General features: G+C 43.2%; 1 protein-coding gene across 1 annotated transcript; it reads left to right on the forward strand.

Annotated features, from left to right (window-relative positions):
• Positions 1–1,684: 1,684 nt before the first annotated feature.
• Positions 1,685–2,635, forward strand: LOC141147896 (olfactory receptor 1J2-like). Its single transcript, XM_073635058.1, has one exon. The coding sequence runs from the start codon at positions 1,685–1,687 to the stop codon at positions 2,633–2,635; it is 951 nt and encodes a 316-aa protein (XP_073491159.1).
• The last annotated feature ends 12,284 nt before the right edge of the window (positions 2,636–14,919 follow it).

Consider the following 14,919-nt stretch of genomic DNA (forward strand, 5'->3'; position numbering starts at 1 on the left):
TTTCTTTTTTCTTTATCTTTTTTTTTCTTTTCTTTTCCCATCATACAAGAGGTTATATTTCTATTTATACATCTTTGTGTAGGAACATTTAGGGGTATATATAACACTTTTTTTCCTGATTTTTTGTAAATCTTGCTAAATAATTCTGAAAGTATTTGAATGATTAATGTATGCTTTCTCAAAAGTCATCTATAACATGTCTTTATCACAATTTACATTACTTTGAATGCAATAGCAAATGTTGATTTGCTGTCCTTAAAATTTCCTGTAGTAAGGTCTCACTTTCTGGCACTTCAGCTCTGTGGTATGCAAAACATACTAATCTTCAGACCAAACTGGGACCTGTGTCAATAAACATTGGGCTTGTGTCACAGGTTCTAATTTTAATATATTGCATTTAGTGAATTTCAATCATATTTTGGGGTCCTTACCATACAGGTTACATAACATGTAAACACATTTCCTATTCCTGATATGTGGCTGCTGTACCATGTACTTCCTTTGTGTGAAATCCCTGGTGTTACTGCCAGTCCCTCTGCTTTCCTATTAAAAAGTGACCACAATCGGCATGAGCGCATTGCAAGGTCAGTTCTGTAGCTGTGCTGTGAATTCAGTCTGCTCTCCTCCAATGATCAGACTTCTGCTCACAGTTCCCCTACACAGCTCTTCACTGGGAATACCAGTGTGCTGTTGTTTCTCCTTCCCAGCTCTCTGTTATCAGCTGCATAAGAAGCTTAGATGGTATGCGATCACTTAGAAAACAGAAAAAGATGTTTATAATGTTTTTATATCTAAATGCAAATGTTTTGCCTTTCATTTCCTTTTTTAAACTGAATGGGTTGTTTTACAAGGTTTGGAATTACATACACATTATGATTTTTGGAAAATGGCGTAATTAGGAACAAATAGTGGTACAAAGCGTGATATCATATATCGAAAGAAATACAGAGTAAAGGAACCATCATTACAGTAAATTATGTTGATCTATAACAGTGGGTGATAGAATTTTTTTAAATAAAATTACCTAGCATACTGTCAGGTTGTTATATTGAGATACATATACTTCAAATATTCCTGAATAAGTTTTTGGTTATGAAAATTATTTATTCGGGGTTTAAGAAGTGTTCTGCATGAATAAACCAAGGGTTCCATTTTTTGTCAAATAGATGTGTTGTATTGTTTAGGTTATGAAATATTTTTTCCATGAGGATGATATTGTTAATTCTTGTTTTCAGTTGGTTTAAAGGTAGTGAAGAAGATTTCCAGTGGTATGCAATAAGCCAGTGAATAGAAACACATATTGTGTGAACCAGTCTCATGTGATGGATAGTTAGTCCTGTGATAGGGGTAGTAGCTTCCATATCTGAGATACCTTCTCACATTCCCAAAAAATGTGTTAAAATGAACCTGTTGAAATACAACCTCTAAAACATATCTGAGGGACTGAGGGGAAAATGGAGTGGAGTTTTGCCGGTCTATAATACCATCTTGTGAACAACTTTATTGCTGTCTCTCTGATTGTAATTGATCTTGTGCATTTAAGTACATTGTTGATACAGTTGGCCCAATTTTCTGTGGAAAGGGAGATATCACATTCTTGTTCCCATTTGAGCATATAGGGATGTTTATCCTGTTTTTCTATAGTAATCAGATTTTAATATATTTCGGATCCAAAAAAATTTCAATGAGAAATCAGACAATATTGAAGGAATTATTTCTCTCTGGATTGTCTGACCTTCCCGTTCTTCAGCTTCCTCTTTTTCTCTTCTTCCTGCTCATCTACCTTCTGACGTTAATCTGGAATTTACTGATCATTGTCCTCATAGTCACCGACTCTCACCTCCATGTTCCTATGTATTTCCTCCTTGGGAACCTGGCCTGTTTGGACCTCTGTAGTTCCTCAGTCACCGTCCCACGAATGTTATTTGATCTTTGCACAAAGAACAGAAGGATTACCTTAACAGCTTGTATAACCCAGGTCTTCTTAATATTATTCTTTGCTGCTTCTGAATGTTTTCTGTTGACTGTCATGTCCTATGATAGATATACAGCTATATGTCAGCCATTACATTACTCACAGATCATGCATTGGAAAGTGTGTGTACAGTTAGGCTCTATTGTATGGTGCCTTGCTTGTACTAATTCCTTAATTCACACACTTTGTGGCTTGACGTTCACATTTTGTAATTCAGATATCATAGAAAACTTTTTCTGTGATCTTCCCCAGTTGTTTCAGATCTCCTGCAGTGATGTCTACATCAACATTCTGCTCATCTTTATGTTTGGTGGTATTCTTGGAGGTGGGTCTCTTATACTGACCATCCTGTCCTATGTCTATATATTCAAAACTGTCCTAAATATGCAGGTCAAAGGTAAAATGAGTAAAGTTTTCTCTACATGCACCTCTCACCTGACAGTGGTCTTCGTATTTTATTGCTCCATTTTTTTTAATTATTTTCGGCCAAGCATTAACCAACATTTTGCTGGTGACAAAGTGGTGTCTGTCCTTTACACTGTTATTGTTCCTCTCCTCAATCCTCTGATTTACAGTCTGAGGAACCAAGATATCAGAACAGCTTTTCACAATGTTTTTAGAAGGATTGTCTTCACCACAATAGAAAATCAATCTAAATAAACTCTTTATTTGTAGATATTAGCAAAATACAGAAGTACCTTTTTTTTTTTTATCCGTGTCGATAATACAGGGAAATACTAGTTTTTATTCCCAGTTGTAGAAATTGTTTTATTTCAATTGTAATATTTCTGATTAATATGTGGAATGTCTTTGCCTAAGAGTTGGTTCCAGTGTTCTGCCATATAGTGTCCTCCTATCGGATAGTGTCCGCTCCGTACTGCGCAGGCGCGGCGCTTGCGCAGTACGGAGCAGAAGGAGATGCCGAAAATGTCCGAAGTTGATCAGCTGACCATCAGCTGTACACGGCGCTTCGGCAGTTCTTAGCGATGACTGTGTAATAGGGCCCCTCGCGGGCTCGCTTCACTCGCCACGCTTCGGGCACGGCCTCGCTGCACTCGGCAACTTTATATTCTCACTCTATGTCCACTTGGATAGTAGGGAATGATCCTGGACACAGGGTGAGAATAAAAGCGCAGGCGCCGTGTACAGCTGATGATCAGCTGTTAAACTTCGGAGACTTTCGGCGTCTCGTTTGTCCTCCGTACTGCGCCTGCGCAGTACAGGGAGGACACTATATGATAGGGGACTGTATTTGACAAGACACCGGCAGCTACAATAGATTACATTTTACAAAAAAAGTAGACAGTTTCCCAGAAAATAAAAAGATCTGGGAACCAATTAAGTACCATTGTGTTTTTTATTTTCTGAAAGTGAATAGAAGATTCATTAGTAAAACATCTACACAGATCATTTCTCTATTAGAAAACATCTAAAATGACTGTATGAATTTGGAAAATTTTTGACAATTGCTTTTCATGTATTATTATTTCTATTTTGTTGTATTTAATATTGAATGATTAGGGCACTCTGATGTTAGGAAAAAAAATCTCTTTTATCTCAAAACTTGTAAGGAACACATCCAACCGTAAAATAATTTGTACATACATGTGTGGAAAAATGCCCTAATAAATGCATTTTTGAATATGATTGTCTTTTTCTTTCTGAATTACTAAAGAAAAGAATGGCACATTACCAAAAAATACACATATATAAATATATACACATATATACTGTATATATCTATCTATATCTATATCTATCTATCTATCTATCTATCTATCTATCTATCTATCTATCTATCTATCTATCTATCTATCTATCTATCTATCTATCTATCTATCTATCTATCTATCTATATATATCTATATATATATAGATATATATATCTATATATATAGATATATAGATATATAGGGGGGTCATTTACTATAGCGCTATGGCGCTAATTCGCGCAAATTGCCGCGAATTAGCGCTAATTCGCGGCAATTTAGCGCTAATTCGCGGCAATTTAGCGCGAATTAGCGCTAATAGCGGTAATTCGCGCTAAAACGGTATTCACTATAGCGCTGGTGAGAAAATTCTCCCAAAATCGAATTTACTATAGCTCCCTGAAACTAAATAGAGCCCAAACCCTTACTCTGCTAAAACCTAGAGAATTGCACATGGAAATAATGTTTAGAGCATGATATAATTGCCTAAATGGTACTGAAATATGCGGTATATTATTTAAAGATTATCTGCTTTTAAACTGTGTGAAAAAGTGATTTCTACACTGAAATATCTTTAAAAGTCTGAAAAGTGAAAAATTCCCCGTTTTGGACAACTAGGTGCCAACACAACTGAGCATGCTCAGACCTGAAAATAACTCTCATTTTAACTCAAGTGTCTTTTTTACCTGGAGGTATAGTAAATACCAAAATGAGAGCTAATTAGAGAGCATTTTTTGGGAGTTAAAATCTGCTCTAATTTAGTCCAAATGAAGTTTCAGTCATTGATTCTAATGGAACAATTCTAACTTTCACAAAAAACCTTTTAATGTTGAGATGAAATGTATCTTTCTGTGAAATAAATTTTCCTTTGCAACATTGTTGCTTCTACTTAAAATATTTTGATTTTAAGAATGCTACAATGTGGAATGTTTTGATGTTTTGGTAAAATATATTTTTCTCTGTCACTTTCACTTGTTATTCTTCATCTCACAACCATCTTTACCCCAAACTCACACAGGTGTCTTTATAATCCACAAACAATACCATTGCTGATGAAAATTTAAAATGAATCACATTTTTTTGTGCTTTGTATTATTTCCAAATATTCATAATTTGAGCCCAAAAAATATGAAATGTGTACCAACATCAGAAATCAAAATGTAATTCCCAAAAATTTGAGGGTAATATTCTACTCTCACCAACAAAAAAACACCAAATATCACAGAATAAATCAAGAAGAATAACTCTTGAGTAATGTAATTCCATCACTTGTATGTCCATAGAAATGCAGTATTTATGTGTTTTTATGTGTATTTATGTGTATTTATGTGTAGGTATGTGTAGGAGGGTCTCACACGTGGCAGCTCTGTGGCTTAGAGGTTAGAACTTCTGCTTAGTATCTCTGAGGGTCTGGGTTCAAATCCCAACCATGTTACTGCATGTGAAGAAGTTGTCTCATCTCCCAGGTCCTATAATTATGTCTAAATGTAGTAGTTATGTGTAGGAGGGTTCCACCACCATTGTAAGTCTTTTCCAGATACACTATATAGCCAAAAGTATTGGGACGCCTGCCTTTACACACACATGAACTTTAATGGCAGCCCAGTCTTAGTCCGTAGGGTTAAAATTTGATTTGTCCCACCCTTTGCAGCTAGAACAGCTTCTGGGAAGGCTGTCCACAAGGTTTAGTCTGCCTATGGGAATGTTTGATCATTCTTCCAGAAGTGCATTTGTGAGGCCAGGCACTGATGTTGGATGAGAAGGCCTGGCTTGCAGTCTCTACTCTAATTCAGCCAAAGGGTGTTCTATCGGGTTGAGGCCAGGACTCTGTGCAGGGCAGTCAAGTTTCTCCACCCCAAACTTGCTCATCCATGTCTTTATGGACCTTGATTTGTGTACTGGTGTGCAGTCATGTTGGAACAGGAAGGGGCTTTCCCCAAACTGTCCTCACAAAGTTGGGAGCATGAAATTGTCCAAAATGTCTTGGTATGCTGACGCCTTAAGAGTTCCCTTCTCTGAAACTAAGAGGCCAAGCCCAACCCCTGAAAAACAACCCCGCACCATAATCCCCCTCCACCAAATCATTTGGACCAGTGCACAAAGCAAGGTCCATAAAGACATGGATGAGTGATTTTGGGGTGGAGGAACTTGACTGGCCTGCACAGAGTCCTGACCTCAACACAACAGAACACCTTGGGGATAAATTAGAGAGGAGACTGTAGGTCAGGCCTTCTCATCCAACATCAGTGCCTGACCTCACAAATGCACTTGGAAGAATGGTCAAACATTCCCATAGACACACTCCTAAACCTTGTGGACAAGAAGAGTTGAAGCTGTTATAGCTGCAAAGGGTGGGCCAAATGAGTTTTGAACCCAATACTAATACTGGGATGCCATTACAGTTCACGTGTGTTTAAAGGCAGGCATCCCAATACTTACGCCAATATACTGTATATTTCTTGTGACACTGAGCATGGCTATGGACTTAGGGCTGGTTCACACCACAGAGATGCAGAGAACATGTGTGGGGCTGCCTGGTGGCTTAGTGGGTAGCAGTTCTGTCTAGCAGCACCTGGGATGTTGGTTCAATTCCCCAACATGCTAATGCTTGTGTTGAAGTTTATATGTTCTCCCTGTGTGGGTTTCTCACCACAATCCAAAGACATGCTGGCATCTTATTTGCCTCCTGTCGAAATAGGTTCTAATGTAAGAACATTAATTTTGGACTTTATATTGGAAGCTCATTGCAGCCAGGGACTGATGTTAATGTTTATTAGCACTAATCATGCCCAGGGACTTGGATATTTCAAATTTTAGGGTTTACACTGCACAGGTACATATGCTTAGAAAACTGTTGCTTTGTTTATGTGGATGCAAATGGACTTTGATCTTTGGCCTGTAGTTGGAGATTTGATGCACATAGCCAAGGCTAACACAGTTGTGAATAGTATTATGTGTTCCTGCTCATCAGGTGCAATCACTTTAGACATACATGAAGAGACAGATTGAAAGATACTGGTGGGCGTGTACTTCTATTGGGTGTGTCAGTGTGCTAACAATACAACCTCTCTTATATAAAGGCCTGCAGTAGGGGGGTTCGTTTGGCCTGAGAAGGTCAGGTTTTTTGTTGTGATGGAGAAGGAATGATATTGGGAGATTTGATGAAATTCTTGTGCATTTTTTCAATCAAAAGTGGGTTTATGTGGCCATGCTGTCAATGTTGTGTGTGTATTGTTCCTGTCTGATCATGCAAACATCGTTTGGAAGCATCTGCTGACCTACTCTTTTTGATCTCGTTTAATCGTGTACACCGAAATGCAGCTTCCAGCAGAACATGGTCACCAATGTATGTATGTGTGGATTGTGGGCTGGTGGTGGGTGTTTTGAATAAGTCTTTTGCAATATTATGTTGGAATGCTTTGTAAGAATGACTGTTAAGTATGTTTCTATAATCTTTCAGATAATAATGTGATGTGTTGCCCGTTATACACTGAAATTAAAGCTGTGTCCAGTCTAAGGTTTTGTCTAATTTTAGATTGTAAGCTCCTATGAGCAGGGCCCTTAAAATTCCGTTGCTAAATGTAGTACCATATTTCCTGTCCAAATTTTTTTGAAGCTAGTAAATGTAAATTTATTTTTTTTCTGCTGGTAAAATAAAAGTACATTGAGCTCTTGTTGTGGTGTGTGGGTTTTTTTTTTTCCTTCTACTTTTCTTTCTTTAGTTTTTGTGGGTGGTGGTTTTGGGAAAGTGCAATATCTCTTTTATATTTTATTTCAATATGTATTTGTGCACCAAAAAACTAATCTCTTTGCCCTGGTTCACATGCTACTTTGAAATTGTGCTACTTCACTTGAAGTAGCACGATTTCAAAGTAGCAAGGTCAGTGTGATTTCAGGTGGCTTCATACACAAATGTCTATAGAAGTCGCACCTGAAATCGGCAAAAGTAGTGCAGGAACTACTTTAGCAAATTGATGCGGTGCCACAAAAAAAAATGTTGCATCAATTGGAAGAGTGCCATTGCCAATAGTTATGTGATTTGATCTCTCAAATCGCATGTCCAATCGCTCCAATGTAAACCTAGGCTTCTGCACAACTGCAAGTTCTATATAAAGATTCCACCTTTATCATTAACAGCTGTGGAGAATTGTAGGTAATGAATTCAGCTGGTGGATAGGCAGTGTTTGAATGTGTCAGCTCTGGTTCACATTGGTGTGATTTGACATGTCAAATCTGTGGCAATTGCACTGTTCTAATTGGTGCGATTTGTTTTGTACCTGCACTGATGTTGCCCCCACAGTCGGGACTGACATGCAGGAATGAAATTGTGGGAGTTCAGCTGAACGCTTTCCTCCTGCTGTCAGTGTGAACCAGGGCTCAAACTGGGCCTTTTGCCTTTGTAATTCACCTGCTGCTAACCCAGGGACACCATTTCTTAGCAAACTCCCTTAAGTTTACCTTCAAATATATGTAGAAATACAGATTTGCATATCTGAAAATAAAAAAATACTAATCATGGTTGAGATCAAATATTCGCAGCTGCAATCAAAAGTGTGGTTTCACCTTCTGACCTGGAAATTAGTCATTGTATGCACCCGGAAGTTCCTGTGCTGGTCAGGATCTCCATCTAGGTGGACATGGCGAGGTCTCTTTAGCAGAGAGGAGGCGCTGCTTATTGGCCGGGTAAGTATAGGATATGTACTTGTTCTTAATCAATGCGGGGGTGGATGTCATAGTTAGATTTGGTGTGGGTGGGGTTCATTGATTTGTTTGGCATCACCACACATTTGCTTCCGTCCCATGTGCACACATCACTTCCTGCATTTGTTCTGCTGATGTAAATCAGTAAGGACTTTGCAAGTATAAATGAGAGCTCCTTTTATTAAAATATATATGACTTGTTTCACAGCTGGGCGAATTTTCCAGCAAATTTGGACCTTTGAGTTGCATGACAAGTTGTACCCCATGATTCTCAATGACAACCATTCATATCTGTGCTACTTTAAGTCGCACCAACTTCAAAGAAGTCCCTGTACTACTTTGGTGTGACTTGAGGTATATCGGGTACAATATTACACAGGCATTCCCAGAAGTTGGGGCCAAGTTGCAGCGGCAAAGTGGCAGCAAAATAGGGTGACTTTCAGGTCGCAGCAGTGTGAATGAGATTCAAGGATAACACCTTTGAATTTGGCCCTATTGTCACTTGTGCATCCTGAAAGTGTAGCAAATTCGTCCCTGCACTACCTTGGTTTGACTGATGCAATTTGAGGTCCATACACCACAAGATTACACAGACATTTCTTCAAGTCATGACAAAGCTGTGCAATTTTAAGGTCGCACAAGTGCAAATGGGGCCTTATTCAAAGGTGTTATCAATTAATCGCATTAGGTTACTTTCACACTTGGGTGACTTTTCATGGAGCTTTGGACCTCAGAGTCACATGAAAAGTTGTCCCCCTTGATTTCCATTAATATTTATTAGAGCTGCACGATTAATCGTCATCGTAATTTTTTTTCCCCTTTACGATCTTGAAAAAAGCGTTTCACGATTCTTGCTATTGCAAAGAACTCTCTCTGCTCTTCTGAAGCCACAGCCGAAAAACCAGGAAGTCTGCCAAGAATTAGAACATTCTTTCCTGTCGCATCATGGCAGCATACACTTTGGGTTGTGACTCCGCCCCCACAACCTGATAGGACTACATAGCTATAAGTTGTAGAGATGGCCCCTGCCCAGTATTCTCTTATTTTTCCTCACCTGAAGGACTGAACATATCAGAAGCACCCCCTTACCGAATTCGCCCCAGCCAGGTTCTAGCCTCTCCTGGGTGGAAGTCCTTACCTGTACAGCCTCTAAACGAGCTAGATGGAAGGAGCCCCGCTCTGGTGATCTCGGGGGTATGTTGCGGTCTGGTATAAGCCTTAAACAGGCTTAGTTGTTGTGCAGCGGTCGCCATGCCTCTTTTTTCTCACTTTTTGTCCTTTTCCCTCTATGCTGGGCTCTGTGGTCCCTGTGTGCCTCCCTACAGGCTTCCCGAGCGTCTCGGCATTTCCGCGCATGCGCAGTGCGCGCCGTCAGGGCGTCCTTTCGATTTTGCCAGTTTCCAAGATGGCGCCGGGCGCATCGCGCCGCTACTGCGCATGTGCGAGCGGGTCGTGACCTCGGCGGCCATGGCGGCAGATTTAAAAGCCCTGTTTTTCATTTCTGAACTCTCCTTGCTCCCTGGAAGACTTCTGACTGCTGCTGTTTTGAACTTCTGCATTCCTAAAGCTACCCTCTCCCTCTGGGTAAGTGTCTAATACTTATGCACTGTTTTTTGGGACCTGGCTGCATGCTCTTACCTTCCTATACCTTTCTCAGGTATTCACCTTCCTCTCCTATGGAGGCCGCTGCCCCAGCAGATCACCACCAGCCTAATAGGTAAGGGGGGGGGATTCCAGCGGTAAGTAGAGAAGATTGAAAAAGAGAGCAGGACCGTACTAATGCTACCTAATTGGTCAGCCCTGTCAGGTCCGCAAGATCATCTAAATCAGGACGAAGAGAATCTTCGCACAGGAGAAGCCGCTCCGGCCATAGACGCAGCCGCTCACGCGGAAGAAGCCGCTCAGGCCGCAAGGGGAGTCGCAGACGGAGTCGATCCCACTCAAGGCATAGCCGTTCCCACCGCAGAAGATCCCCTGCACGAGGACACCAATCCTCTACGCACCCTTCCCGTCCAGCCGGGAACGCTTGCTGGGTATGTGGGGCCACGGCCCTCCCAGACAAACTAGCCTGCCGCAAGTGCATAGATGAAGCCACCAGGGAGAAAGAGCCGGATTCCATAGAACCCACTGGAGTCTCTACTCCCCAGGTCTCAACTCCTGATGTGGAGTTTACGGCCTATAGCACCTCACCCACCATTCCCAGTGCATCAAGAGAGCAAGACCTACCGTCGGATGATGAGGAGCCGGAAGCTTCAGCTGGCTTTGATTTCGCGCTCATAGAACCGTTCATCAGATCGGTTAAGGAAGCGATTAACTGGGAGGAGCTTGAGGAGACACAGCCTAAACAGAGAAAATATTTCCCAAACCTCAAGAAGGTTCCGGAGGCTTTCCCATTCATCGACGAGTTAGAAGAGCTCATTAAGGAGGAGTGGCAGAATCCGGAAAAGAAGTTCAGTCTGTCCAACAGACTCACCAAACTGTACCCTCTCAAGGAACCCAAAGTATCTCCTTTACTTTCTCCTCCAGTAGTGGATGCATCTTTGATGCGTCTAGCCAGGCACGTGACGCTCCCCATTGAAGATGCAGTAACGTTCAGAGACGTGCTTGACAGGAAGGTGGATACAGACCTTAAGAGAGCTTACCTGTTCGCAGGAGGCACCTGCAGGCCAGCGGTGGCATTAGCGGCGGTTGGGAAAGCTATCTCCAGCTGGTCCTCAGCTACAGCGAGGCTCGTCACTGAGGGCGCAGATCAAGAACAGATCACTAAGGCCTTACAAGAACTTAGCCTTGCGGGAGATTTCGTGGCGGAGGCTTCCGTAGATACCATCAGATCCACATCAAGGTCCATGTTAGCCTCTGTAATGGCCAGAAGGGCGCTATGGCTTAAACCTTGGTCGGCTGACCCCGCCTCAAAGTCAAACTGGTGCAGGATTCCATATGATGGGGTGAACCTCTTTGGAGCAAAGCTGGATACCGCAATCTCTAAAGTAACAGGCGGGAAGTCGGGTCTCATACCATCGGACAGAAGGCCGAAGCAACAAAGGCCACCTCCCTTTAAACGTAACCTTCCGGAAAGATATAGGGATGCGAAATCCTATAGACCCGGGAAGGAATACAGAAGGAGCTGGAAGAACCCCCAGACGTCCTTCCTTAAGTTCCAGAAACCCAAGACCCCTGCCTCCAATGACCAGAAGTCCTTTTGAAGGTTCGCCCGCCCAACCAGCGGTAGTGGGGGCCAGACTCACAAAGTTCAAGTTGGTCTGGGCGGGAATGATAAAAGACGCATGGACGGTGTCCACCATTCATTTCGGACACAGGTGGGCATTCAGAGGTCGTCCTCCAAGAGACCAATTCTGCTCAACCAGACTTCCTCCCTCTCAAGAGAAAAGACTATCCCTAGTCCAGTATATCCAAGAGTTGCTCCAGAAACAAGCAATAGTGGAGGTACCGCCATCCCAAAGAGGCAAAGGTTTCTACTCCCCACTTTTCTTAGTGAAAAAGAAATCAGGGGACCTTCGTCCAGTCTTGGACCTAAAAAACCTCAACCGGTCGATACGATTGGAAACATTCAAGATGGAAAGCCTTCAATCAATCCTCCAAGCAATAAACTTGGGAGATTGGATGCTGTCAATCGACCTCCAGGACGCGTATTTGCATATCCCTATCCATTCCGAGTTCCAAAAATTCCTCCGGTTTACCCTAAATCATCGGCACTTCCAATTCCGAAGCCTTCCGTTCGGGATCTCTACCGCACCCAGGACGTTTACAAAAGTCCTATTACCTGTAATAGCCCACCTGAGAGAAAACGGGCTGAGGGTCCACCATTACCTGGACGACATCCTACTTCTCTCAGACAGCCAGGACTCTCTTGTCCTTCACAGGGAAATCCTGGTCTCCACATTACAGTCCCTAGGGTGGCTGATAAATTGGAAAAAGAGCAACATCCATCCCACACAGAGAATGGTCTTTCTGGGGGCCGAATTGGACACAAGGGAGAATACGGTGGAACTTCCGGGGGAAAAAATCCCTCCTCTAATTCAAAAGGTGAAAAGGGCAATCTCCGCTACAATGCTCCCGGCCAGGACCTGTCTCAGTATCCTGGGCTCCCTAGCTTCCACCATTCCAATGGTCCAATGGGCGCAATGGAATTCGAGGCCTCTCCAGATCTCCTTCCTACGTCAGTGGAAGGGCACATCAATGTCCCAACCAATCCTCATCTCTCAGGAGGTAAAGCAATCGTTGATGTGGTGGGTACGTCCTCACAACTTGGGAAGATGCAGGCAGATAGTCACTCCCTATCAAGAAACCGTGACCTCAGATGCCAGTCTACAGGGATGGGGAGCCCACTATCAGGACCTTGCGGCTCAGGGTCGTTGGCCTTTCAGGGCACAGGATACAGTGTCGAACGTTCTGGAGATGAGAGCAGCGTTCCAGGCTCTCCTGGCCTTCAGTTCTCACTTGAGGAGGAAGCACGTCCTCCTAAGGATGGACAACAAGGTGGCCGTTGCCTACATCAACAGGCAGGGGGGCACCAGAAGCAGGTCCATGTTACAGGAGGTCCGTCCTGTTCTGGAATGGGCGCAGCTGAATCTACTGGACCTAAGGGCGGTTTATGTCCCGGGAGTCCAGAACACCTTAGCCGACTCACTAAGCAGAAATTTCCACTCCAACAACGAATGGTCTCTGAGTCCACAAGCCTATGCTCTCATATCCCGAACCTGGGGTCCTCCAGAGATAGACCTAGCAGCAACTCCGGAGAACACAAAGTGTCAGAGATTCCTATCAAGGACACCGTTTCCTTCGGCAGAGGGGACGGACTGCCTCCAACACCCCTGGAACTTTCACCTGGGGTACATTTTCCCCCCGACGCCTCTCATAGCGAGATTCCTCCTGAGGCTCAAGAAGTCAACAGCATTGGTGATAGCAGTGATCCCTTTCTGGCCGAGGAGGCCATGGTTTACTACCCTCATGCAGCTGAACACGGCAGAGCCTCTGCCTCTCCCATTGACGACAGACCTACTCTCCCAGGGACATCTTCTTCACCCGAACCCGGGGAAGCTACACTTGATGGCCTGGAGACTGAAAGGGCTAGGTACCTAGAGCAGGGCTGTTCCCAGAAGGTGGTGGATACCTTACTCCAGGCCAGAAAGCCTACTACCAACATCACGTACAGAAGAGTTTGGGAAAAATTTGTCTCCTTCTCCCACCAGCAAGGTTGGGACTCGTCCTCCCCGTCGGTGTCTCACATCTTGGAGTTCCTTCAATCAGGCCTAGAGAAAGGCCTTAGGTCAAGCACCCTGAAGGTCCAGGTATCGGCCCTGTCTGCCTTGACAGGAGTTAAATGGGCGCAAGAGCCTCTGGTGGTTCAGTTTCAGAGGGCCTGTCTAAAGCTGAGGCCCCCCAGAAAACCGTCATTCCCGGTCTGGGATCTCTCAATTGTTCTAGAGTCATTATCCAAGGAACCCTTTTTTCCAATGCAGAGCATATCCCTCTGGGATCTGACGCTGAAGGCTTCATTTTTAATAGCCATAACATCGGCAAAGCGAGTGTCAGAGATGCAAGCTCTAATGGTTAACGAACCATACTTGGTTGTTCTTCCAGACAGGCTAGTCCTAAGGCCTTCGGATCGATTCATCCCCAAGGTGTCCTCATCCTTCCATTTTAATCAGGAGATTAATCTTCCAGCACTCAGCACGGATCAGGGAGACCCTCATCCACTAGATGTTAAGGGTACCGTTATAGAATACCTCTCAGCAACAAAATCCATCAGAAAGTCGGAAAACCTCCTAATTATCCCACATGGTTTCAGGAGAGGTCAAGCGGCATCCTCACGCACCATTGCTTCATGGCTAGTAAAGACCATCAAGAGATCTTACTCACTGAGTAACCATCAAGTACCTGAGGGCTTAAGGGCACACTCCACCAGGGCAGTGGCAACCTCCTGGGCGGCATATTGTAGAGTCTCGGCGGAGACGATTTGCAGAGCGGCTACCTGGTCCTCCAGGAACACCTTCATGTCTCATTACAAGGTGGATTCCGCCTGCTTATCCACGGTGGATTTCGGAAGATCCGTTATCCAGGCCAATTCCTCTATTATTTGATTAATAAACTTAGTTTGAATTCCCACCCAGTCTTTGCGAGTTACTCCCCAAAGTGTATGCTGCCATGATGCGACAGGAAAACGGAAAATTGTATACTCACCTTTCCGTAATTTTCCTTTCCTGTCGTATCTTCATGGCAGCATACAATCTCCCACCCGTCTAAGGTGAGATATATATATACGGAGAATACTGGGCAGGGGCCATCTCTACAACTTATAGCTATGTAGTCCTATCAGGTTGTGGGGGCGGAGTCACAACCCAAAGTGTATGCTGCCATGAAGATACGACAGGAAAGGAAAATTACGGAAAGGTGAGTATACAATTTTCCGTTTTATCAGTGAACTTGACTAGAAACCTTGTAACAATTTGTCAATTAAATAGAATTCTGTGTAAGTGAGGAAAGTTTAACCACTTAAACACTAAACATTTTTCT

This window comes from Aquarana catesbeiana, linkage group LG06 (genome assembly GCF_042186555.1).
Source record: "Aquarana catesbeiana isolate 2022-GZ linkage group LG06, ASM4218655v1, whole genome shotgun sequence".
Taxonomy (NCBI): Eukaryota; Metazoa; Chordata; class Amphibia; order Anura; family Ranidae; genus Aquarana; species Aquarana catesbeiana.

What these genes read in the sequence shown, in the direction of transcription:
- LOC141147896 (XM_073635058.1), top strand. Translation starts at nt 1,685, where the DNA reads ATGAGAAATCAGACAATATTGAAGGAATTATTTCTCTCTGGATTGTCT.